The sequence below is a fragment of the Pseudopodoces humilis genome, chromosome 16, assembly GCF_049639895.1.
Source record: "Pseudopodoces humilis isolate 2021_Gansu_Grassland_sample_001 chromosome 16, ASM4963989v1, whole genome shotgun sequence".
Classification (NCBI taxonomy): domain Eukaryota; kingdom Metazoa; phylum Chordata; class Aves; order Passeriformes; family Paridae; genus Pseudopodoces; species Pseudopodoces humilis.
The window spans coordinates 9,752,400-9,779,736 of NC_142215.1; the positions used below are offsets into that span (position 1 = coordinate 9,752,400).

General features: G+C 39.4%; 1 protein-coding gene across 4 annotated transcripts in view; it reads right to left on the minus strand.

Moving 5' to 3' along the window:
• Window positions 1–56: 56 nt before the first annotated feature.
• The window catches only part of PDE8A (phosphodiesterase 8A), a 148,997-nt gene continuing 121,716 nt past the window's right edge, over window positions 57–27,337 (minus strand). For all 4 annotated transcript variants that reach the window (XM_005521539.3, XM_088063320.1, XM_014251179.2 and 1 more), the window contains 18 exons: window positions 26,949–27,006; window positions 25,458–25,546; window positions 25,150–25,228; window positions 23,425–23,562; window positions 19,028–19,116; window positions 18,392–18,443; window positions 18,249–18,291; window positions 17,224–17,301; window positions 16,195–16,265; window positions 15,445–15,609; window positions 12,977–13,025; window positions 12,574–12,709; window positions 10,660–10,858; window positions 7,722–7,939; window positions 6,765–6,897; window positions 3,258–3,422; window positions 2,232–2,361; window positions 57–1,491 (listed from right to left, as the gene is read on the minus strand). In XM_005521539.3, the coding sequence (XP_005521596.1) occupies window positions 1,385–1,491; window positions 2,232–2,361; window positions 3,258–3,422; window positions 6,765–6,897; window positions 7,722–7,939; window positions 10,660–10,858; window positions 12,574–12,709; window positions 12,977–13,025; window positions 15,445–15,609; window positions 16,195–16,265; window positions 17,224–17,301; window positions 18,249–18,291; window positions 18,392–18,443; window positions 19,028–19,116; window positions 23,425–23,562; window positions 25,150–25,228; window positions 25,458–25,546; window positions 26,949–27,006 (1,999 nt within the window). In that variant the 3' untranslated portion in view covers window positions 57–1,384. The remainder of the gene's footprint in view (window positions 1,492–2,231; window positions 2,362–3,257; window positions 3,423–6,764; window positions 6,898–7,721; window positions 7,940–10,659; window positions 10,859–12,573; window positions 12,710–12,976; window positions 13,026–15,444; window positions 15,610–16,194; window positions 16,266–17,223; window positions 17,302–18,248; window positions 18,292–18,391; window positions 18,444–19,027; window positions 19,117–23,424; window positions 23,563–25,149; window positions 25,229–25,457; window positions 25,547–26,948; window positions 27,007–27,337) is intronic.

Here is a 27,337-nt window from a genome sequence, read left to right on the forward strand (position 1 = left end):
GTCTACAAACTACAAAGTGCATATACTTTCCAAATGAAATGTGTAGGACATGACACTTCTTAAAATATACATTTTATTATTTTCTGGTAGTTGCTATGAAGGTTTCATTCAAATTGTGAAGGTACACAGCCTTTACAAACTTCTTGAGTTAAAGGTTTTTGTTGGTGGCTTTAGGTTCTTTTTCTTTTATGGCAGAGGAAAATACATTGGCTATAAAATGTTGAAATTCATTAGATGCTTAGTATCACCTCTTCATATATGCTGTGGAATGCTTTGTAGAAATACTATATAAAATAAGGCAGACTTTAACAGGGAATTCAGTCATAAAATGTCATGGGAGAAAACAAAGAGTTCCAACACATTATTATTTTTCAGCCAAGAGAAGATCAGGTGGTCCTCACTGGTTTGTGGGAGAACTACTGCAGTTCTGGTGCTCAGACAGTATACAGTTCTTGTTTATTCTACTACTCTCAAGTGAGACCTTTTTAATAAACCTTATTTTAATTAACATAAATCCGACAATATTTAAACATACACATCTATCCTTACAGTGCAATAAAAATGTATCATTGTATAGTATTTTGTATTTGCATTATGAAAATAAAAGGTCTGTACATCAATTAAATGTATATTAATGAGTATGAATCATGTAAATTTATAATGCATCTAAAGTTGGCTTTGGCTTTTAAGTATTTATAAATTCATAGAAAATATTGAACATCTAACAAAATAAATAAAACATAACATTTTAATCATAGATGCTAACGATCAACCTCAAAAATTCTTGTGTTATTTTTTACATTTGCTACTAAATTTCTTAAGGAGAACTCACTTTCAGTAGTGCTCAGAAGTGAATGATTGCACCTTCTGTGATGTGAAAAAATACAGTACATCTATTTTTCATAGATCAAAAATTCTTTCATAGACAGTTTAATTCATTTTAAATGTCTGATTGTTCTACATAACTGTCTTAAGTGCTTATAAAAAGCATGTAGCTTTCTCATAAAAGCTGTGAGTCTCTATTAATAGATAAACTTCTAGTGAATGTCCTTTTTATGAGGATTCTCTCCAAGGTCTTCCAGCTTCACATGCTGGTATGAAGATATCGCAGAAGTATGATCACAATAAACCCTCTTCAGTACAAGTACTGCAGAAATCCAGTGTAATTCCACTTGGTGGGCTTATTTCATCCGAGTCCACACATGGTACTTTGTGGAAGTCAACTGCTGACCTCATGTTCTCTTGAATGTGAAAGTTCCCCAAGTGCATGGGCTAGCTTTACTGTAATACTGAAGAGGCCAAAACAAATCTGAATTCACACAGATAGAAGTGAACTTGAATAAATATGCATCTGGCTAGTGAATGACACACCATGGTCTAACTGCTATTCTGGTGGTGGCCGAAGGACTCGCAGGTTCCTTCCATCCAGTCCTTTCCAGTATTTAATGTTATTATTCAGATGCTCCATCAGATTTGGCAGGTCTGCAAATGCTAGGGAAGAAAGGGCAGAGTGTATTGAGTTTGCAGAACTGAAACAGTCACAGATTCTGCCTGTTTAAGTATCACTTGAAATGGCAACTGGGTTAAGCAGAAAAGCTTGAATCTGTCATACCGATGCTCGAAATAGTTGGGGCTGTACAACTCTCAGCACTCATGTAGCACTCGGGCCACTGAGAACTGTTCTGTAAATTTACATAATACTGGTGTTGCAGCTCCCAGCAAAGGGACACAATTTTCCAGGAGGGGCATAGCTAATTATGGTTGTAATTATCCTGCCCCATCAAACCTCAGTCACATGTCATGATGTGGCATTCAGGAGAGTCACATTTCTGACCACTTTTACCACGGAGGCAGCACTTGGAAGGAAACAGCCGCTCCCCCAAGCAGTTTCCAGACTGTAGAAATTTGCCTTGAAGAACAACCAGTATTAACATGGACAAAATGACCATGCTCAAAGAGCTATCAAAGAGAATGTGTTCTGTTCTCCATTTACAGAGAAGCAAGTTTAAAAAGTTAAAGATTGCCTGAATCTAGTATATTAAAGACAAGCCATGAGAATCGCTTGTAGCAATACTTATAAGCAATAATGAAGTTATTAATATTACTTGAACTGCAGGAATCTTCCCTTTTCTCCCCCTTTATTTAGGAGCCATAAAAAAGAAATTCTGTATCACAGCAGTTTCAAATGTTCACAAAATGTTCACATCAGGAAATGGCAGAGTTTTGCTTACCATCCCAGGCATCAAACATATCAATAATGAAGTAATCAATGAATGATAGTTGGGATTTGGGGATGCTGCAAGTATTTCTGTCAAAAACTGGCATCACAACAGGTAAACCTTGCCTCCTTTCTTCATCAGTCTGCAAAAAACATTAGTAATTATTCATCTAAGACACATTCTGTTAATGGGCTTCTCTCAGCAGCAGATTGTTTGACACTGACTAGAGCATCCATCTGCTAAATCAAAGGAGGAACCTGAACAAATCTGAAGCAGCAGCAACTTAGTCTTAAGCACCTAGTTGTTCAGTTTCAGCAAAACAGCAGATAAATAGTGCCTTCCAGTGTTTCCCACAAAGGGATGTATTTACCTTCTGTATCTGCACACAAGCTGACCCTAAGTAACTTCACATGTTACCAAGTTATGACTGCTTTAGACCTAAGAGCTGCTGAACCATTTTCAATCTCTGATGGAAGCTGTAATCTGTCCCACTCAGACATGGCAAAGTACCTTTTTTATTCGCTTGCCCCTTGCTTGGGGTGCCAAATTCCAAATGCAGTGTTTGGTCTATCATCTGTAATAACAACTGCCCTCTCCTTTCCCACATCTTCCTAAAACCTTTCCTCAGCACAGGGTACTAAAGTCTTACAGCACATCTTGGAGTGAGTGCTGCTCACATCCAAACACTAGAACCTGATGATCCTATTCCCAGCATGTGGGTACAGAGGGTATCCTTGCTGTGTCTCATGTTATGGGAGTGCATTTGCAGACAAGGCTCAAAAAGCCCAGTTCCAAACTGAACAACTTGAAAGCTTAAGTTTTTCAGAAACTGCACAATAAAAGTTGTCAACTTTCATCTCTCTGAAAGTACCTAGTAGTGTGTCAGCATGAGTAATAGCCACCATTTAAAATAAAAAAGTTATTTTTTTTTCACATTACATAATGCAGCCTGAGATGTTCTGTGACACTGGCACCCTTCTCCTCCCTTTTAAAGAAATGCTCACCTGAAGTTTCAGCAGGCTGTTTTAACTGCCTTACCTGTGCAAAGTACTCCTCAGAGATGCGTCCGGCCCATTCTATACACTGTTCTCTGGGTCTGCATGGATTGGAAATGTCAGCACACTTTATCAACATGCGTTTGATAAGGATACGGTTTTCAGGAGACCTGAGAACGGTCTTGATTGATTCTCCATCACCATTATTCTGTAACATTTAAGAATTAAAAACAATCCATTAGCAAGGTCTGCATGCACTAACTCAAAAGCTGTTGTGCTTTGGGAATGCTTTCAGCACATCCTACAGGGATCAGTCCTGCTACTGGCTACCAGATTTGATGTCTAACTGAATTTATAGGTGGATAATGAAAGTTAGTCGCAGCTCTGAGCTAGCACTGAACTCCAGTTTCTGAATTCAGTCACTGTCTTTGTGACAGATCTCTTGGGCATCTTTGGGCAAGTCATCTAATCCCTCTATTCCTTATCTGCCTTCTCAAAAGTGTGGAGAGGATCAGCTCATCACAACACACACAGTGATGAGGACCGTGTAGGCAGAAAAATGTGACTCTCTGCTGAAACCCAAGGATTAATGGACTTGCACATTAAGAGTGGAATAGTTGGTTTGAAAAGAGGGACTGACCCAAGATGCAAGAATCACCCTTGGCACACAAACCCATCAGTGTATCAATCATTCTGACAACATTGCTGCTATTCAGAGAGTCAGATCCCACAGTGCCTCCCAGGCATGTTCCTCATTCTCTTCCCTTGTTGCTGGACTCTTTAAGGATGGATAGGTACAGGAGTTTACAACTCTGTGTACTCAGAATAGAAACTCTTTGAAGCAAGGAAAATACAAGATTTCTCTGGCACCTAACAGGGTCTTGCTCTACAGTCAGAGCAGCGAAGAAGTAGTGAACAATAATGATAATAATAATGTGCTACCAGTTCCTGCACTGTTCTGTACAAAGAGGGAGACACAAAGCAGCAGAAACATTCTGACCTTTTATTAGGTCAGAATAACCATGACATTTTTCAGAAGAAAATTTTTGCGGGGAAAAAAGTTCTTCCTAAAGGAAGAAACTGACAGTAGTAAAAAATTATTTGATTGTATAGAAATGGCTCAGAAATACCAGCTCCACAGTTCTCACCAAGATGAGATGCCCAAACCAATTCTTTTCCCTCATTTTTAGGTATGTGGAAGGGAAAACAGAAGAACCCAAGTGAGATGTATACACCTCCAAATGCGTGGAAAAATTATATATGAGAAAGCCAACATAAAGTGATGAAAGCTCCAGAAACACAAGTATGGAAATTAGGTATGGAAAATTAGAGATTGTTCAGTTATGGGTAGTAGAGAATATCCTAGTAGGTAAACCATCAGGAATCAAGAAAGGATGTTCACCTCTGGGATCTGTTCAAACCAAATGCACAGCTCTACTTGCTGGATGCAGATGTCTTGGGAATAAAATGTGTTACTCTGCTTAGTGCCAGCATCCTGCTCAGAGTGCAGAGGTGTCTCTGCATGGCAGATGTTGGCTTCCTGTCATAGCTTAGGTGACATCATGAGGGGAAATGGGAGGATAAAGGATGCTGGAGCTGGAAAGAATTTTTTTCAGTTTATGAAACAAAAGCAGAAAGAAAACAAACAGAGCAGCTTCTTAGCATGGCTCTTTGAACAAATTTGTATAAAAATAATAAATTAAAAAAAAGAAGTGGAGCAGTCCCATTTGGAACAGGCGGTTGGCAGCTCAGCCTGCAAACACTACACTGAGTCACCACCATGGCTGAAAACACACACTGCTGCTGCAGCCAGAGGGACAACAGACTTGAAAGAGGGGCTGACACTGTTGTTCTGCTCAGCACAGTAAATAATTTGCTTTACCCACTCACACATTACAGGCCTTTTAATAGGAACTTGCCAAACTGAAACACCCAGCTGAAAGAAGGGAAACATTTTGTTTCTTGTTTTCAATAGAAATTACCTATTCTTTGTCTTTCTTCCCATCCTTGTGCACAATTTGCTGTGAATTGCAAATGCCTTGTGCAGCAGGTAATTTCCCTGCAGTCTCTGGGGTTTAAGGGTAGAACTAAACTTTTGTTTCATTTTTCTATATCCCTATTTGTGTTTTTACTCTCTGATTGTACAGGTCCAAGCCTTGTTCTTTAGCAGCACCAGCTGTTCAGCTCTCTGTGACAGGCAAGAAGAGGAGTTTAGCTCTTAGGATGGATTCTGCTGGTCAAACAACTTCTGCATCCCAACTCCTGGGGCTGGGAGGAGGGGCTCTGCAGACCAAGCCAGGCCATTGCAGAGCCCTTCAGCAGGACCAGGAGCACTACAGAGTTACACACTCCACAGGGCCAGTGCAGTGCACTACACTCAGCAGTAACAACTCCCTTGTTGTCCTGCACCAGTGCTGCTATGCTCATCCAGAGAGGCTGTCCAGCTGGGAATTTAACATCCCTTCTTCTAATTTATTCAGTACAACCAGTGTCCTACTGGGACTTTGGCTTCACATTCACAGAGTTCCCATTAGCACCACCGGCTGCCAAGAACAAAGCTAATTCTAGCCTACACTCCTGTGGACAAAGGTACAATTCTCCAATTAAGATCCAGCCTGCTTCTCATGGGTGAAGGAGCAAGACCTGTTTCTCTCCCACTTTCACATAATAAAAAACCTGCCTTCCCCCATTACATGCAACAGTCATAAATGTGGCTTTCTAAAAAACATGGTAAAAAAATACAGCAAACCATTACGGCTCCTACATGACGTTGCCACCAACGCAAACTTTATCATAACCATTTCTGCAAGTATTCTCTTTGCAAAAATCATTCCAACAAAATTATACACTTCTCTTACTGGCAACAAAACTGCTGGTTGAAGCTGTTATTGAAACTGGTGTGGTTTTTCAGAAAGAGTTCTTAACGGGCAATTTCTTTGTGTCCATGGGGTTCCAGATGGCTATTGATTATGTCTATATGATACATAATGTCACCATCATCTATTTTAAAGATTAAAAATAAAGCAGACAGAAACCCCACAAATGCTGCCAGGCAGCACTGGAGGCTGAGGGCCCTTAATCCCAGAGGATGCACCACATGGCAGCCCACAGACCTGCCCTTATGCTGCACCCCCAGCGTGTCCCCTCAGAAGGGATGTAATTCAGCCTCTGCTTTGAAGCAAATCCTGTTTCCTTTGAAGAAATGGCCAACAACAATGCCCAGTCTTGCCACTCTGTCAGTGGGAGTGACTGGGTTAATCATAATGGCATTTTTACATGAAAACATACAGCCCAAGGCCCTGGTTCCAACTATAGCATCATAGCACTGTGACATTAATAGGATCCAAGTAAGTCCCACTCACCCTCAAAATGAGTGACAACCACGTTAAGCAGAAGGGGATTCAGACCCATAGGTGAAAAATAAATCTCCAGCCTCTCTTTCTCCACATTTCTGATAAACTTTCTCAGAACACCACGTGAGAATTTCCTACTGACAAGGGTTCCCAGGCCCTGCCTAGGCATTTTAAGGAGGACTTGCAGTGTTGCTTACCCCATTTTCTTCAAGCGCTGCCAAAGGTTTATTAATGCTGTTGACAAACTTGTTGACATGCTCAAAGTGCTTTGTCATTTCTGTTGCTAAGACCATGTCAATAATGACTTGGCGAAGGGTTCGATACTCATTCCTGTTTAAAGAAGGAAACAATTAAGAATGCTGGCTGGGTCACAAAGGGCTGGTTGCTAAAACAAGTCTAACAAAAATGCAACAGACCATTCCTGTTTGAGAGAGGTGCTAGGGGAAGAAAGAACAGTACTAAAGGCTTGGGCAGCTGCATCTCTGTTAGATGGAGTACTTTTGGTGTGTAGAGACATATGTGCTCCAGGCATGACTGGATCTCTAGCTGGGCAGAAGCAGAGGTACCAGTTGCTTAGGAGGCTGCCAGGACATGCCACACCCACATATTCCCAGGGCTTCTAGCACAGACACTCAGCAGTGGCTCACTCTCCAGTCAAGTTTTCAGCAATATTTTCCTGCTGCATCTTGAGAGAACCAAGGCAATGGCCACATCCTTGCCCTAAATGCTTCTCTGAGGCTGCAAGAGCAACAGGTCCTTCATTATCCTTCACACTGCAACAAGGTATTTTATTTTTAACTGATACTCTGTGGCTCTATCTCTCCTTGTTCTCTACTCACCCAGCCATAGCTTGTTCTCTACATTCAGTGACACCAAATAACTCTTCCAGGCTTGCTCACATTAAGATTTACACTAAATTCATTAGATAAGGGCTGCCTTTTAATGGACAGGAGAAATTGGCAGGGGGGAATTACTCAGAAGTCTTTGCAGGAGAGACAGAAACATTCTACTCTTTTAGAAGCAAATTTCACAAAGGCCATGAACAGTTATCCACCAGGCACTGCCCTCCTCTAGGATGCTTGTTTGCTTTATGTTACACAGAAGGAAGTGAGAGATGTTAGTGGGCAGACAAGGAGCCTGGGGGTTAAGCTTACCTCTCCATGTTTTTAAATATATTGCATTTGCCATCCCGGGTGGTGAGCTGGAACGCCAGGGCAGCATGATGGCTCTCCAGCACGGCCGTGTCGTTGTAGAGAATCGCGAGCTCGCTGCCAGCATTGCACAGGAAAGAATTTGTTCTACCTGGGTGATCCACATCGTGGACTGTGGCAGCAATGAGCGCGGCAACCTCATCAATCGGATCCAGAGTTTGCTGAAAATAGAAGGGTGCTTAGTTTTCCTGGCAGACTCATTAGAAACCCTATTCTGTCCATAAGATTAAGCCAAGTTGCTGAGGAATAAAAGCCAAAACTCTGGAGATCAGTAAGGGTCAGATGTTCTACACAGAGCAATGGAAAATTCATTACAGGCTTCACTGAACATTGCGTGACTTTTTTGGCCATTTTGTACCTCTCAAATTTTGCCTTAACCACACCTTTGTCACAGCACATCAAATTAAACAAATGTAAAGTAATAAATTAGTCTGTGTTTTCCAGCAACCTTAAACCACCTGCACTTGGAGTTAATGTACTTGGCTTGGAAAAAAGACCAATGCTGCTAAAAATTATTCTATTACCACCAGACCCCTTAATTTCCTTAGGCAATTTAATGTGTCCTAATCATGTTCCACTTACATGCTAACTAGATTTAAAATTTGAAAGGCATGTTATCCATACATCCAGTTCTTTAATAACAGTGTCCTGTCCTGAGGCTACAGCTAATGTGTATTCTATGGAGAATATTTGATGTTTTGCATCCATGGATAAATTACCTGATACATGTTCTGTACTTTCTGTATCACATTCTGATTCTGGTAACAAGCTGCATTCCATGCTTTATGGGCATTCCATTATGTCTATTTTTATCTACCCTGTCATGAAATACAAAACTATTTGACTCTTAAGATTTTCCACTTAAGTGTTAATTTACTAATAGCATAAAGGAGAAGAACTAAGCATCTCAGAAATATTTTGTATAAATTTGAAAACTAGCCTTTGTGCTGTTTATACTGGCATTTGTGAAGGATCACAGATACAAAAAAATTATATTAAAAATTTTAATAAAATGAAAGAGACACAAGAGCAGAAATATTCCCATTTAAATCTGGGAGCAGGGCAGATAATTTTCATTACAATTTGCTTTAGTTTGAGATCCAAATTCTCTATGGGCCCTCTACTACAATTCAGACTAGCTACACTTGGTAGGTGAAAAGAGAAACCCTACCCTTCTTTACACCTCCTGAAATTACGCAGTGACTTGACTTTGCAGGAGCAGGGAAATTATTCTTTGAGGACTGTCAAGAGAGTCTCATGGAGAACAAGAGAAGGCAAATAATTATTTCTGCTCTAGAAAAGTTCATATCTATCCAGTTCATAGTTAGCATTATCTGAAATACTCTCTGCTGTGTTAGCTTCTTCCTTCTTTCTTTCAGCACTGCTCATGGGATTCTGTTTTTGTAGTATGAAGTTAGGAGAGAGGGATTTGAGAACAGGCTCTCCTCAGAGGGACACAATGCCCAGCATTCAGTCTGGCTGAGAAAGATCTGTGCAGATAGGAAATGGCCAGAAACATGAGAGTACCTGACCTGGAGGACCACAGCAGTCTACCTGACTTACTTCACAGGGATTTACAGAACTTTTACACCCAACATCAAATCAAAGATTCTAACTTTGTTATCTTAACTCCCATGGCACAGAAGTGGAAACGATTCTGACAATATGGCTTTAATTTAGAAGCCAGAACATTTTCCTAGTCAAGTTGAACTGAGTTCAAATTACAAAAAAAAAATATTCTCAGCATGAATTTCAGTGGCAGAATTGGGCTTTCTGTCTTTAGATTAAGTTGAACTCTGGGCAACACAAAAGCAGCTGGGCTACAACTTTGAAAAGATAAAGAGATAATTCTGAACTTTGATTCTGCTCCTTCTGCTGCTGCAACATTTTTTTCTCTTCCTATGCCTACAGAGGAATGGAAATAACATTCTGGAAAAGGAGAAGACAGTCATGCTTCTGTGGCACTGAAATGGATCCAGATCTTCTGTTTTTTCATGGATATTCTTGAGAAGACCACCTAAACCTCCGGCAAATCAGGCGCTGAAAAAATCCAGTGACATTCTATCCCCACTTGGCATATAGTATTTGTAAATCAACCTCTGGACAGCACACTAATGAGCTGCAGCTCCAAGTTAAATTAATTACTACAGTTTAATGAGCTGTCAGAAGCTTGTTTACAGTCACAAATTTCTCAGCCAGGTGCCCATCACTGGTGCTATCCTTAGGCAGGCCAGTTCAGAATTCCTACCCAAGACCATGACTCAGAAGTATGTCCTACCACTCTACTGCACACACACCATGTGCTGCTTTATTCCCCTTATCCAGTCAGGGCATGTGAGAGCAAAAGTTGCTCTCATATATTCTGATTGTCAGTGGCTCTAATACCCCAGGGGGTGTTATGGTACTGACCAGTAATTTTTTTCAATACTCTCCTCCAATGCAGTCTCTATAAACCTCAGGGCATCTTCTCCAGTGGGTGATATAGCCTACTTTATGGCCTATATTGTCTTGGGAGTCTTTTGCAAAATGACCATCACAAGGCATGAGGGATGGTAATTTATCACATTAAATCTGTATTAGGCATGTACCATCACAAAAGTAATTATGTCATTTCGATCTGAGAAGGTTTAACTATATGAAGAAGTTTTACTTGAAAATAAGGTTTTCTTATTCTCCCATCAAGAATTGTTCAATTCTGTAATATTAGCATCCATCCTTCTACATATAAGAGAGAACCTAGAATTCATGTAAAGCAGCCCAGTTCTTTGACCTCAGAGTTACCAAACTGGTTGGCACTGGGCAGACATTTGGCTTTTGAATCTGTTTCTGAGAGATCCTTCTTTGATTGCACCAACACTGTTTCTCATAAATGTGGACTCACCTTTACTCTTTCTTTAGACAAGAAGTAAGCAGTAGCATGTAATACATCTGCTGAATGGGTAGAATTATGGTAGGAGTTGGAGGAATGGTAGTTAGCCTCAATAACTTGTAACCATGACCTCAGGGTGGATTCTGAACAGTTTAGGAATTCACAGATTCCAAAGCGAGCAAATATTTTGAGACCCAGATAAACCAAAGGCCTGTGGAGAAAAATAAACAGAAAGTTTTAAAATGAATGCAGCTGAAAGAATATTATATGGAATAAACAATATGAATCCACACAGCATTTTCAGCTAATGACATATGAAATGATGTATAAGGACTCATTACAGAATTACTGTGTTATATACTAGAATTGTAACATACATAAAGTCAAATCCCCCTTAATGCCCCCCAGTGTCAGACAAAGGTGTCTCCAGGTTTCTCTGTCAGGGAACTGTAATGCACTAAAATTTAATTAATTATCCTGGCTTTATTACCGTATGTCTGCTCGGACTTAAGGCAATACTTGTAATATATTCATATTTGTGAGTCATTGAAAATCACTTTACTTCTCTTAACAAATTAACTGCCGTTATTTAAACAGAGTAAGAAGCAATCATAATTATACTACCTTTAATAAGAGTACAGGCAACAAGGTACCTCCTTTGTCCCTCTGTGGTCTCTCCAGATCAGTAAGAACAGAGAAACCTACCTGATGATCTCATGCATGTTGGCTGGGATAATTAATTAAGTTACTGCAATGTACCCATTAAATGTTGTAAATCACACAGACTGACTGTATCTTCACATTTTTCTTTTTAATTACTTATCTGTATTACTTCATTAGAAATCAAAATACAGCAAAAGAAAACCTAAAGCAAATGGATGTAAATACCTTCATTTAAAATAAAATAATTTTAAAGAAGAATAAAACCCTAGGGGGTTTTGCACCTTTTTGGCTCATAAAACCACAGTATAAAAATGAAGTGCAAATTTTTTAACTAAGTGCCTGATATCTTTCTTAGACTTTGATATGAATAATTTTCAAAGCTTTTACAGATCTGGGATTTTGACAAAGGGTTGAAGACAGTCAATTCACTGCAGGATCTGGCCTCCAAATTAGTGTCTCACAAAAGCTTTTACCTAAGACAAAGCATGATATATATGAAACTAGATCCAAAAGGGGAACTTTTGATAAGCATCAGAAAGTAAAACCAAGGATTTTAAGAGAAAGAACAATTTACAGTCTTAGGGTGAGTCTTTTCTACTAATGCAGTACAGTCCATCAAAGCTGCTGATCTGCTTTTGAAAAAAAATTCTGTGATGGAAATTTGCATGCCCTGCTTTTTATCAGTAAATGTTCTTCAGTTAAGCTTATACATAAAATGTAACCTGCCAAAATTTTAGAATAAAGACCTTCCTCTAATCCCAGAGAAAGGTAGTGGGAATTCTGCTGAAAAGCTGTATTGGAACTGTTCAGGAATAAAACCTACCCAATCAAATGGAAAGAAAATAAAACCTGATCTGTATCAACTGGTCAAATCAAGACCAGCATGTTGACTCTGTGTGCAGTTTGTCATAATAGGAATTTGAATCCTCACAAGAAAATAATTTGATTTGTATAACTTTTCTATTACTGAATAAAGGAAGGCTTTAAAACTTATACTGTATTGTCATTATACCATACCAAAGATATATAATCTTCACATATATCCACTGGGAATTTGCAGGAAATAGTGCATGATGAAACAGAAGATATTTAAGATGCATATACAACTAGAAATGACAATGAGAAAATTTCAAACATCTGACATTGAAAATAAAATTAATTCAGTTTTAAAATCACAGGGAGAGAACTTAAGGATCTGATTACAGTATGACATTTAAGTCACTTTTCAGCAACTTCAGTTTATGAGCTCTTGCATTTACTGACCTTTTATGGGTGGCAGCCTCAAGTTCAAAGATATCAAAATCCCACTGTTCCTCATTTTCCATGGCCTGTGTTATCCGTGGGGGTATGTCATTGAGGGAGATTGGAGAGCTCAGACTGCCAGCGACCTGATGAGTTTCTTTTGAGGAATACAGTTATTACTATAGGTATTTATTAACAGTATATTAAGTAGTATATTTAGTTGTGAGATACAATTTTACTGGAATGACCATGCTTTCCCTTCTGTATTAACACCCAGCTCAGTAATGCTGCAGAAAAATGCTTATAGATAAAAAAAAAAAACAAAACAAAGAAAATGCTCATAAAAAGGACATCTAATGACATTTCCCTGTTTCTTAAATTTCTGAACATGTTTTAGTATCTCAGTAGCCAAATTAAAACTTACGTTTTGCTGACAATATGTACTCGTTCCCTGATAATCTTCGTAAACCATCCTGTTAAATAAAAGTTGCAAGTTAAATGGAGGATATTGCACAATAGGTCTAGGAGATGGTAACACCAAGTAGTATCACAACAGCTTCAGAAAAGCCTGACTGCAGCCTGTCACTGCCATCAAAGCTGCCTCTCCCTTATTTGTTTGTGCTTTTCAGATTAGCCTGGTTTACATATAGCTCATAACAGATGAGGAACTGCAGGCTAGGGGATACAACATGGACTCAGGCAAAAACTCAAGTTTCTCAGGTGCAGATGGAGGTCTAGAATTGCAGCCTGACATCTGCCTTTGGCCACCATGCACATCAGTTGTAGGTCTGTGCTTCAAAGCAGACATGGTGTGTCCACACACTTCCCACCAACAAGCAAAGGTGGGCGGTGGGAGGGAGTGGATGGAGACATTCCCCTGCTGTCCTGCCCTGGTACTGGCAGATCCAGTCACCTCAGCAGCATAAGAATCTCATGACTGCAGAGGAACAAATTACTCTGAGGCTTCCTTTTTCTCACACAGAAAGTATGCTTGTTTATTCTTCAGTTCAGTGCCTCCTAGGCTTAATTCTGGCATGATGCCTAGATGTGAACACTGAGATGATGGATTAAAACTAACAGAATTATGTATTTAGTATTTACTTTTCATTTTATAATTTTAAATGCTGTGGCCCAAATCCCTCTTGCTCTTTTGAGGTTACAGCTGTTAGCTCATGTAAAAAAACCACAGTGTTTAAAAAAAATATTTATGAATGCACCTTACTAAAAATGTTATTCACACCAAGCATAGCAGAAGTAAATGTGGATGCCATATCTGAACATGGAATATCTGCTCTTAAAAGAACTGCTATATCTAATTTTCATTTTCACATTTGTAAGTAAATTAACCTGGAGTTTTGTGATTTAAAAGGAAAGGGAGTACAACAGTGGCTATTCAATGGAACTGCTATGACACAAATATTTAGGTCACCAGATGCTGCCTATCATTTAGAATCAAAGATTAGTTTTAAGAGTTGAAATAGCAGGTGTAATTGTATCTGGTAAATCTATCTTTGAACTCCAAATGCCCTTCCTACTTGAGAGTTCAAATCCAGTAACATATTACTTGTTTCCTTCTCAGACATAACTTCTGAACACACTTAGAACAATATAATTCTGTTTTCAGCAGACTCTTTGATGGAAAAATGTTTCTCTCCAATAACTTTAAAACTTGTACCATGCCATATGCTCTGAAATTAATTTTCTCAGCTTTACTTATTGCTCCACAAAAAAGCCCTGGGTTTATTTTTAATAAAGATTTTTATATTTTGCAATATTGTTATATTCATGTGCGTGGACCAAATACAATGAGAATACAAATGCATGTAAGAATCAACAATCCACAAAAAGGAGAAAACAATAGAGTTTATAGACTCTTATGTATTCATAAGAGATAAAATATGTATGAATATGAATATGTATTCATAAGCAGGAGAAAAGATTTACTTCAAGACTAATGATTATATGTATCAATATTCATCTTATATTTTTATAGTTAATATAACAATAAATTTTGTCTACTCAGTTAGTAAACACAACCCAGTATAAATCATTCAGGCCTTCTCCTGGAATTCTTGAAGTCTCCCACGTTTCTCCTGATCAGATATTTGCTGTGGTATTTTTAAAGGTAAAAATACACATAAACTATTTGAAGAGTCTGATAGGTACTGCAAAGGCATCATGATAGTTCCAACATGAAATTATAATAGCCCAGATCCCTGAAAAGCTCACATTTTGTGAGCCTTTTTGCATCCAACACACTGTAATTTTTTTCCTGATGTAGCTTTTCATATGCAAGCTACAGACTAATGAGAAGACATTAGATATCCTTAGGGCACAGGTAACATTCTTCTAAACTCATCTTGTTACCATCAGGAGGGTCAGACTCCAGGCTCTGAAAGTTTGGGTTCAGTTCTTGCTTCACTATGTGCCCTTTGTTCAGCTTTGGGTACTATGCTACAGGTACAAATATAATCCAAGAAACAGCAGCAAAAGTATGTATTTTGCATTCTTTTGAAAACACATTCATTTGATAGACTGACCCCCCCCCCAACCATGTAATTATAATCCTCATTAATAAATACAACTATCAGGTTCTCTTTCTTTCTTCCTCTCCCATCTATACCTTACTCAAACAAATCACATTTTTAAAAAAAATGTTTACTTTCCATTTTTAGCTAAAGTAATGTTTTAAAGGGGCTGGTCAATTTTCTTCCTATTTTCAGAGCTACATTATTCAGGTAGGGAGAGAAAGTCCTCAAAAGGCCTGTGCAGTTTTTCCTGAAAATTTGGCATTGTAGAGGCAGAGCACATGGCAGAGGATAAAGATCAAGTAACTGGGAAAATCAGGCAGTGAACATTAATCAAGAGGTGTTTGTGGCAGTAAGTACTTACTGTCATTAACCCTCCAACAAGGTCACTTGTATGTGGATCCTCATCTTTTGTCCCCAGTTGTGGAGAGTACAATTCAGTGGTTCTTAAAATCTCCAAAGCCCGGTCTAAAGCTTCTGCAACTGGCATGGGACTGCTCTCTTGCGCAGCATTGATGATATTTATTACCTAAGGCAGCATCAGACATATTGTGAACTTAGAAGTGATTTTAAAAAACCAGAGACACTCATTAGTTACTATAGAAAAACTCAGGAAAATAACAAGATCTAAAACTTTAATCTGCATGGGGGAAAATCAAAATGAAAGGGATGTTACTGAAATGCTGATGTTTGCCGCTGACTCTGGGAATAAGATTGTGGCCTTAGAGACAGCAATCTTATTAATGACTTTCCCTTCCAAGGCATAGCCTCAAAATATCTGTGAATGGATTTAATTTAACTTTCTCCCACTTGCCTCTCAATTTGTTAAAGAGCTGATTTTTCACAAATCCTTGAGTGATTTCAGAAAGCAATTGACTATGCATAAGTAAGAAAGAGGAACTCCAAACCCTCCTCCTTAAAAAGGACCACATGATGGCTGACCCCATGGGTGAAACTCTACCAAGCAGGTCTGGGAGATCTTTGTTCAGAGTATCTGTATTTTTGAAGCTACAGCAGTGGGTAGGTGGAACAGGGGAAGGAGATACACCAGAGGCTGGTGCTCTCCTGGAGCCTCATGCCCCAGTGCTGCAGCCCAGCCCAGCTGTGACATTACCTTGGTGATGGGAGCCTCGATAGTCATGGAATGGACCCTGGCCATGGAGGAGCGGCGCCGCTGCGAGCTGCCTGTGTGCAGAACAGAGCAGAATTTGTACCCAGATTGCAGAGACAAGGCCTGATGGGAGGATCAGCCAGGAACTCCTGAGGCCTTCTCTGCACTGCTTACCCTGCTGTGCCTTTCAGAGGCAATCTACTGCAGAATGCACAAGTGCAAAGAGATGCTGGCTGAACCACTCATGTCCCTGATTAGAAATAAGTGGCTGTAACAGCCTGGCAAAATCATGGCTTTGCTTTGTTATTTTAACTAATTAAAATATTCAGTTAAAAACTCAGTTAAAAGACTATAGAGATGTGTGTGTATAAACTGGCAGGCACAGGTAGGTAACCACTGAATTTAGATTATTGCAGGATCTATCTACTCTTGCTGCCTGATGCAGTATGACAAGTCATAATGAGTCAGCTTCCTGAGGTAAATCACTCAAGCTCTTTTGAAGTGGGTACCTGTGCCAAATAAAAACAGCAGAGGTTCTGGCCTATTATTCATTGGAAATTTAAAAACAAATGTTTTATATCAGTTAGCAATTTTGATTCTGCAGAGAAAAGGTCAAGATGAGATTTTTCTGGATATTGTGCTACCTACAAAATGCAGACACATCTCTGTTACTCATTGTGCTGAGCAGTTCTTAAGAAGAAGAGTCAATGCTATTTTTGCTATACTGGAACATGAGAGTATTCTCACTGCCATAGACATGCTTCACTAGTGTATGCTGCCTAGATTGTGATGAGGTATGATTTAACAAAAGCATGTAAGTGTCAGCAACAGTTTTGAGTACGTTACTCATCTATCAAGTTTGGGGTGATCTAACAGAGCAAAATACAACACAGAGAAAGAAAACAAAATTAAGAAATAAATATCTTCATATCTTTATCAAGGGAAGAGGTAAGAAATGTAATAATTTGTGTATTGGGTTTGCATGACAACTCCAACTCAGCCAGACCCAACATGATGAGTTGTTTCACATACCATCACTCCCACGTGATGTTGTGGATCTGACATCCAGGGATCCTTTCCTCATGTCTTTGTGTCTGCAAGTCTGAGTATCTGTGAAGAAAATGATATTGCATAATGACAACAGAGTTCTGCCTAAGATGTATGTTAAAGGAACTGAAGCTCAGAAAAGCCTGGCAGCAGCTGAGTGGCATTGACCTCAATGCTTCAGCAGATGAGAGCTGATCAAAGTGCCTTTTAAAGCTCTTGCCCCATTACACTGTCCAGAACCCAGTCAGGTTCTCATTAAGAACATGCCTACATGTCTGTGCAGAAGGAAACCATGTGGAGAGAAAAGCTCCTCTCTTGCCACTGTGGCACAATTGCAGTTGTGAACACAGCTTGTGCAGCACACCTGAGTTCACTCAAGTAACCACTGCCACCAGAAACTGGTGGGGCAAAGCAGAGCACATGCCAGCAAATGGGGCAGCATATCCCTGGTTCCCTATGGACTCCCACGTTCAGCCTGTGTTAAGACTAAGTTAACAAGTAGCTGCAGCATGGATGCTAAGGATGTCCTAACTGAAGTGCTGATATGTGAGATGAGGGTGAATGATAGTGTTGGTCATCCTCATTTCCACCCACATGCAAATTCCTCACAATGCAGCACAAAGCAGTGCAGACACAGGTGCCATGTGCTATGGAGCAGCCACAGCAACACATGACATGACAGCATCCTTCTCATTTCTAATTCTGTCACAGGAATCCACCACCTACAACTGAACTGTGGCACTAAATCCAGCAATACCATGATACCAACTTGGGGTCCTGTGACAGCGTTTTCAAAGGAGGGTTGCTTTATGTCACCTCTAAAGTAAGTGAGGCAGGTAGAGAGGGGGCTTGCATTTACTTTCCTGCCTTTTGAGTTGGATTCCCAGCTTATCACTAGGTAAATAGGACTGTTTTGTGAAACTGTGTTTTCAGTCAAATTACTAACAATGGCCTTTATTCTCTCCCCAGGTATGTTCTCCACTTCTTGGGACAGAAGAGACGTGTCGTACCTGTCTGAGATTCAGCCTGAATACATTCACATGTCTTCTCCACCTACAATTCAGTAGAAGAAATCCAGTTAGTCAGAACTTTGCCATTATTTTGTTATACTTAGGGCTCAAACTAAAGTGAGCATAGCACTGTTTTCACTTACCTTATTGTTGTCATTGCACAGTCTACTAATTGACACATAGTGTCTAATCTTTCTGCAGGCAAAAAACAGTGTGTTAATTCCCATCCAAACCTCAGCTCTAATTCAGTGCTGATACTTGGCTGCTCCAAAGGCTCAGTTTGGGGACCAAGTGGAAGCTGCATAAAAATCTAGATATGCTTGAATCTTGCCCATGATCAAAGCACACAGTGACCTCATCCCATGACAACCCTTGGCAATAGCCATGAAAGAAGAAGCACAGAAAATTGAGTGTGGAAGGACACAGTACAGGTGCTCAGTGAAACAGGATGTAGGTCCTGGTGACACCAACATGAAGCACAGAAGGACAGGAGGGTGCACTTGCACTTCAGGGAGAATTAGAAGAGTCAGTCACAAGTGAGCACATCTGCATCTTTAGATCCTTTTCAGGGAGAATTAGGAGAATTTCACTTTGCCTGCACACAGCATATAAAGTTGATTTTGCCCCCAGGAATTAAGCACAGAGGTCAGAGGCGCCCTTCCTTGCATAAGCTTCCATTATACTCAGTAGCAGGATAATCCAATATTTGCTGAAGGCAACTGAACTCTAAACTGAGTCTTCATTCAGACACAAATTATGACTTTAGCTTTCACACTTACCCTCCCTGTCCAATGACAGGTAGTATCTTCACATTTTGTTGTATGCTATCTCCATTTTTCTTTTTCGCATAGTACATTCCTTGCCATTCCTGAAAAGATAATTAATGTGGAAGGAAGTTCAGATAAAACACAAAGAGAAGCTGTAGCTTCATACTTTTCTTTCACTGAATGCTATCTCACAATACAAAACCAGGCAGGACTGGTTAAACTGTGCTCAAACCCTCAACTTTCTCCCCTGTAAGTAACCTGTAGGTCACTGTGTTGCTGCCAATGTGTGGACAACTCACAGAGAAGCAGCCTGGGAATACTCTGATGGCAACAGCTGGACTTCAGGAGCTGTGAGAATCAGCTACATTCTTTTCCCCATCCTACCTCAATGGCATTGCAGGTCATTTTGGGGAGAGCTGGCAAAGAGCCTTGTGAGAGCAGGAGCTCAGAGTAGCCTCTGCCAGGAGCAGAGTCCCCCCAGGGCTGCAGGTGTGGGACTCCCAGGGACCCAGGACAGGAAGGTCACTGCAAAGCTGTGACACTGCCCTGATCATCCTCCCTGCTGGATACACCATCTCTCCTGCACGGCTGGGGTGTCTTATCACTGGTTAACATTAAATGTATCTGTGACTTAAAGGGCTTTGGTATCCCAGCACGTTTACTTTCCATCCTGTCAGTTTACTATCAAATACAGCAGAAATTTATTCTGTTTCTTTTAAAGCAGAAGAGAGCCCAGTAGAATAGCTTTTGGATTCTGCCTCCCCTCTAGAAGCACTCTGGCTTTAGGATTGCCTTTGTGTTTCCATCTCTAGAATAGCTGTTGGTGGTGTTTTTTTAACAGATGCATATTTTGAGCCGGGCATTTACTAAATACCAAGTGATTAATGAATAATTGAATCCATCTTGCATGTTCACTTAACACAAATTGCTCAGGCCAATTGCTGTATTTCAGCTGAGTTCAACAAACTGTAGATCAGATCTTATTTATGTGAAAATACCCTCATGAGGCACACAATATGTATTTATTTATGTGAGACTGACAGATTCCACAGTCAAGCCGGCCAGAACACAGGTACAGAGAATTGTTTTACATTTATGTTGATAGAGTCAGCAAATAAAGACTCCAGCCCACAGAGAACTGCATGGTGACAGGCTGTATAGAAAAAAATATGAAAGGCTTTTTTGAGGATCTGTCAGAGAAGAAAACTGTGCATAACAAACTGTGTAGTGAGCATAATGTCTTCTGTGAGCTGCTTGAGGAATACAGATGAAGATAAAGCAAGCACCACAAAAGTCAATGCTCTCATAATTAAAAGTATGCACATCAATAGTTTCCTGACAACCAGGATGAGGTAGAGATGAGTAATTGATCTCTAACCCAGGTAATAAACCCAGGATGTGCACAAAAGGGTAAAGTCATAAACTACAGATTGGATAATTCCCTCATTGAAAGCGAATCCTTTTCAGGGCAGGTTATTCACTAATGTGTTCTTCTTAGTCAACAGATTGATTTTTCAACTTGTGAATTTCTAAAACCTGTGAATCTGTGGCAGGAAACGTGTGTGGGAAAAGGTCAGTGCAATTCTGAGAAACAGGAGGCTCAAGCCAAACTCCTGCTGGTAGGTGAAGTTCTCCCTAGGATGTCACTTAAACATATTTTAAGAACACCATATGCTCTCTCCCAGAGCCTCTGTCAGCAGTCCAACAGAGAAGAGCTATTCCCAAGACGTGCTGTCAGTCAAGCCCATGGTTATGTCTGCACTGGAGCCACACAAGCACCATGACCAGTTCCTGCTGTGGGGAGTGCTGGGATCAAACAAGAGCAAACACCACACACAGCAAACCCCACAGTGTCACTCCTTACAGAGTGAAGCAATGCTGAGGTTTCAAACCCCATGAAGAAGGCCAAGGCACACATCTATCCACTGAGCACTCTCACAGGCACAGTAAGGAACCCCCCAGTTCAGCCTTCCTTTTAGGCTGGGGCTTCTTGCACTAGACAGCAAAGTTCAGCAAATGTCTCGCAGAAAACAGAACAAACCAAAATAAACACAAGGCGTCCTGAGCACAATCTCACAGAACTGAAGGCTGAGCTAGGAAGGTGCTGCCTTCCACAGATCTTAATCAGAGTGTGATTGCTCTCCCACCCCCTCTGGAAAGACCTTGCAAACAGCTCCCAAAGAGTGAGAGGAATTGCGTGTCTTGTCAGCTTTATCCTTAGCTGTTCATCTCACTTCAGAAAAAGCAAAACTAAGAGCAAACAGCAGAGATCAGAGGCATCAAGAATTCTAGTCAGAATTGCACATTTCATCTTAATGGATGCAATTTGAATCATGAAACAGAAGAATGAAGAAAAGCACAACTCTTTTAACTCCTCAAGTATGGACAGATGAACATTTTAATAACACTGGCTTCTGGCAAATTACAGCCAGCTGTAGTAACAAAAAATTAACTTCCAGAGATATGTTTTTTGCTAAGAGAAACAACATCCTGGCCCAAGAATCCCTATGTACCTTGCAATTTCCAGTTTTTCAGTGTAACACCTATGAACTGGTTTGAATATACTGAACTTGCTCACAACACTATGCCTGTCAGCACAAGAGGTGAAATGCTGCAAGAGTCCATCTTCCTAAATTCCATTTAAAGACAAGATAAATTTAATGAAGCTTAGATTTTTTGAAAGATCAGAAAAATTTGCTTTCTATTATTTTTATTACAATGTTAGTATAGTACCACATTTGTTCAAAACAGAAAAGTCAAACCTGTTGACAGGAGATTATCACAGCAGCAGTTTCCTTTTTTTGATATGCTGTAACCTACAGTAGCCAAAATATGACCTATTGTAGTGAGAAGCAGTCTTTTAAATGTAAGATATAAAGAAATCACAAGCCTGAAAACTACACACAGACCATGTCAGAATGATCCAGGTAACTCAGGCACATCTGAAAATGCTGTAATATCTTGGCACAAATGATTTCAAAACTTCAAGTATCTCTAAGGTTATTCCTCACAGTTAACCTCTACTTGCAAATGATTCCTGTAATAATTTAATTGGCAATTCATTTTTATATTAATATATAAATGTAAGGTTGCATAGATTACATATAAAATGTTCCAGAGAGAAACACAGAACACCTGCAAACAGAATATATCCACCTAAACAGCTTAAGCTGTTCCAGACAGACAGATTTAAGTAGGCAATATTTCATTAGCCCTCACTGTTGAAGCCACACAGTCAGGAGTAAAATTAGTACAAGGAAAGAGATTCATTAGATTTAGATTTATATCATTCATAGAGTAAAGTATCTTTCCATTATTAATGAAATTTTTATCAGCTCAGTAAAATATTAAAAATTTTATCACTTCATATCTTGAGAATTGATAGTGTAGATTTAATGCCTGACATATCTAATGTATTTGAATTTTAATTTAATAAATACTCCCTCCTAAATTCAGGTTTGTATTGCACACATTTACTGAAATAATTTCAGTCAGGCAACAGAGGTGTGAAGCACCATAATCCAAACTAGTGTTGGTCTCTGGGATCTCTTCCAAGCCAACACATCTGGAAATGAGTGACACAATCTCCTTGAGATGCAGATGGCATCTGCACCCAGCTTTTGCCACTGAGTGCTGTGTCAGCACCCTGACCTACGGAACATGACTCACCACAACTTTGAATCTGTGCTTTTGCACCCCTGTCTAGACCCAGAGTGCCATGACTCACTTTGGCATCTCCCTGCTCTGTGCCAGTGCTGTGCTGCTTCCCACGGACAGTCCTGAGCCTGAGCCATGGAGCACCACTAAACACACACATTCCCAAATCTCTCTGTGCAACCTCCATGATCTTCTCCCTACGAGGCACTGTGTCATGTTCAGTGACATCAGAAACCAGCTCATCTCGGTGCAATGAACATTTCTAATGGAAATCTGTTAGACGGCTCCCATGCCATTAGGGAATTAAACAGATTGGCAGCTGGCAGCTGACACTGCCTATCACTTTCAAGTGATATTGCAAATGTCTCCTCGGTATTTTTACATTCTGAACTTGTAAAGCAGCTTCCACATATCATGGTGAAATCCTTCAATATGGTACTTTTCTCATTTACATAGCACCAGATAACATGTGCATCCATCTCATTTTTCTTCGGTACTCCCACACCATTTGCTACGAACAGCATAAGTTATAAAGAAATGCAGCAAGTCACTTATTTTTGTAAAACAAGTACCTCTACCAAGCAAGAAAAGAGAAAGAAACCCTTAAAAAAATGAACAATTTTTCACTTCCTGTTCTTGTTTTAAGTGAGTTGCAAATGCTATGCATCTGTGAAGCTGCAAGTCCCAACGTGTATCACTGCTGGACTAAAGTAACTTTTACAGATAGCAAATAATACAATGCTATTACTCACCTTTCCTATCTTTATGCAGGAATTAATAGTATCTAAGAAATCAGCTTTTTTTTCATTTATAGGCACTTCTGTTAGTTCCTTTTCTATTAGTTCACCTATTTGATAGCCCATCATTGTTTCAAAAGCAGGATTGACGTACTGTGAAATAAAAGAAACAAAACAAATACCAATTCAATAGTGTACTTAAAGCACAACAGAATCCTTTGTTTTGTTTGCTTAACCAGATCTCTTTCCTACCCTGAAATCAATGTCTGCATGTACTATTTCTGAGAGAGATGCCCACATATTCTACTCTGAAGCAAACCAGGAATTTCCATTCCATTCCATTCAATAGATGTGCAGAGTGAGCACATGTCAGCAAAGAGAGGGAAATTACGTGAACATCTGAGTATCACATATCCAGAGTTTAGACAGACAAAATAATTCCTGAAAAATGGGCTCTGTCAGTTCCCAAACCAATAAACCTCAAACCTACCTCAGTGTTCCTAAAAATCACAGGCTGGATGGTGAAAAACCATAGGAATATTATCCATATCTATTGGCAAATTCATCATCATGCTCTGTGTAAGGCCTAACCATCACTACTCTCCCGTCCAGGCAAAGCCCAGCCAAGCAGAGTGGAAGAAGTGGGATTTAACAAAGCAGGCTTCTCCCTGAAGTGAATGTTGCATTTCTCTGCAGTTTCTGGCCCTTGCCCAATAAAGCTGAAGACTGTTCCAACAGCCCACCCCTTCACAGCCCTCTCACTTGCTGAGTTACAGGCACAGTCCTGCCAAAGCAGCATCTGAATGCCTTTACAACTCACAATGTTTTAATATGAGAGAAAGGAAAAGGTGCCACTGTACTTCTAATGGTTCTCCACTCAAAGCTCCTTCCCAAAGGAGCACCTTCCTTCCTCTCCCTGTGCAAAAGCTGTGCCTGCTGGAGCTCCAGGACTTCTGCAAGTGTACACTCTCTCATACTCTAGGGCTGTCAGCAGAGGCACAAAATTTGGTTTCAAAAGAGTGTGTTTAAAACAACTTCAGGATGTGTTCTGTTATTTTGTAAAAGGGATGAAGAAGGAACATCCTTCAATGAAATTGCCATTGTCAAATTTGGCTCATTTGTATGCATGTTATAATTCCCAGAGGCTTAGACTCAAGCTCTTTACTGATAATAAAATCATTCATCACTGCTTCACATCTAGGGATGGAACTAACTCCTTTAAAAAGATGATGGTTTTCAGAACTACAAAACTAAGCACAATTTCTTTTCCCTGTTTTGAAGAAATTTCTAAGAGAGGATTACATTCAAAAACAGTTGACCCAAAAATTCTGATACATCAAACAGTATAAGATTTTTGAAAAATAAAGTATAATTATTTGAACAGAACATCCATTAGATTTTAAAGAGCATCATATTAACACACAATATTTTTGGAAAAGAATGCACAGAAGCCAGCGGCTGCATTCATTCTTGATATAGAGAAGGAATGAATAATAAAGAATCAATATATAAAATAAACAAGAGAATAAATCTTTATTCATTCAGAAACAACAATCTCCCTTAAAATTTATTTGATTTATGCCAGACACTTTAAAATAGAGCAAATTCTACTCTACAGTTAAACTCACTTCAACTTTTTAGAACCATTAAGTTGGATTAGATTTTTGTACTGTAAGAAAGAGTAAGTGTCATCATAGATGAACTAAAATACAGAGAAATTTTCTTATGACTGGAACAAACCTGTATTACATGGTCTTCACTTGTGATCTCAATGGCTTCTTGACTTTTCTCTAATGCTGTAAATAATGAATTACATGCCCTGGAGGAAAAAGAAAAAGGCATCCAAAAAATGTTATCCACTTAATTCTTCTTATATATGATAAAGTATTACAACTCCATACTGAATAATGTTGTAGTTTAACAATTAATGTATTTACTTCAGGTAACTGACATTCTATAATTAAATACTGCACATTAGAATAAATACTCTATTAAGGATCTGGCTAAATTGGAAATTCTTTGTTGATAATGCTTTTTAGTAAAATTACCTTAGTTTGAATTGTGCCTGCACCTGTCCAAATTCCAGCTGAATCAACTCATTGTAACAGGCCATTCTACTAGAATTTTCTACATATCTCTGCAGAGAAAAGGTTAGAAATATTTCATTAATACACATTCCCATCTGCAAGGATTTGAAGCTCTGATTTCTTTTGCTTGCTAAAGAACCAAGAAAGGAGTAGATATGCCAAAAATGAACAAGCTGAGACACGAGCAATGAGAGAAGATTATTTTTTCTAGCAAAACAAAAGTTACTGCATTTTGAAAAGGTGACAGATCCTCATGGCAATGAGGTTCAACCAACCTGTTTATTCTCTGTGATTGTCAGCAGGATCAATGTATTTTTAAAAAAATTACTTTCAGCTTTCATGATACTTATTAAAAATAACAGTGAAAAAAATTGTTTGGTCTCAAGTAGTTAAAATTTAAAATTATTATGAGTTGCCAACTGCTAATATGCCAAATTGTCTATATAGATGAAAATAAAATTTCCTGTGAAATATACCCTTGTTGATCTTGGGGCTTTTATAGCAATGACCTCAGTATCTTTCACTTTTTAAAAAACATTTGATATTTACGACGTATGAGCCTGAATGTTAATTCTTTGTTCACACTAAACTCCCACAGACATGGACAGTTTGGGCAGGAGGATTGATTATCACAGGTAAACCACCGCAGTCAAAGCTGCTAAACAAAATTTTCTATGCTTTGCCATTAGCCCCATCTCCAAGACTCCGATCCATAAATAATTCAGAACCTGTGTTGAATTACTTATGTGCCCACTGGAAAGACTCTGTTCATATAAATGCCATTATCTTCAGGAGGTAGCATTTCCTGGATTGGGACTTCACTAGAAATAAGAAGATGGGTGCAAATGGAATGTGATGGGACAGCAAAAATCCGGTGAGCACGCAACTAAATATTTGGAATCGCGCTGTAAATCAGGCCCATTCTTGTTCCATTGTCAGCTGAAGGCAATAAGGTACCCACCTAACTGATGCACTAATAAGCACCTTTTCTGCTCAGCTGGAATAGTTGCCAAGAAACAGTTTCAATGCACTGATTCTCAGGGGCCTCCAAACAACAGCTAATAGTACTTGACAGTGTGTGAAGCATGTTTACAATGGGAATTGGCATTTGATAGAAGAAATTTCCAACAGCACATTCTGTTGATCATTGCAAGCTGCTCTCTGCCTCTGCCACAGCCACTAATCAATTTGTCAATGTCAACTTTTCAAGGAAAGGATCATGTATTTAATCTGAAATAAATGTATGAAGTAGAGAAGTCTCAGACCCAGTTCTTATATCCCAGAGAGTGTCATGTCAATATTCGGAATTGGGACATAGGAGAATGAGCAGCATGAAGAAGATCTGCAGGCTGGATCACTGACACAAATGGTGACAGACAGCCAAACTTCTGGAGAGCTCCTTGCATGACAATCCTGAAATGAAAGAGCAAGCCAGCCAAGTATAGCACATACCCTTGTGAAGCCAGCAGAGATCAGGGGCAATATTGATGACTCTTCACGATCAGTGTGCCTTTGAAACAAGGAGGATAACTCAGAGATTATTTGTGTAATTAACTCAGAACAAATTTCACAATCCATTCATCTACTTGTACCCCAAATGTTACACTGAGGCTAATACTGCTGGTTCCTTACAGGGTATAGGAATAAAACTTTTTTTTTTTGTTTTTTTATAAGCTTTCATCTTTGGCATGGATAAGCCAAAATGTTATTTTCCATCATGCATGTAATGAGCTGCTTACATCAATAAAACTCTAATGCTTCAAGGAAATCAATTACTGAGCTAGATCACTGGACTTATTCTGTACTGGATCCTTGTTGTTTATGCTGGCATTAGTCAGAAA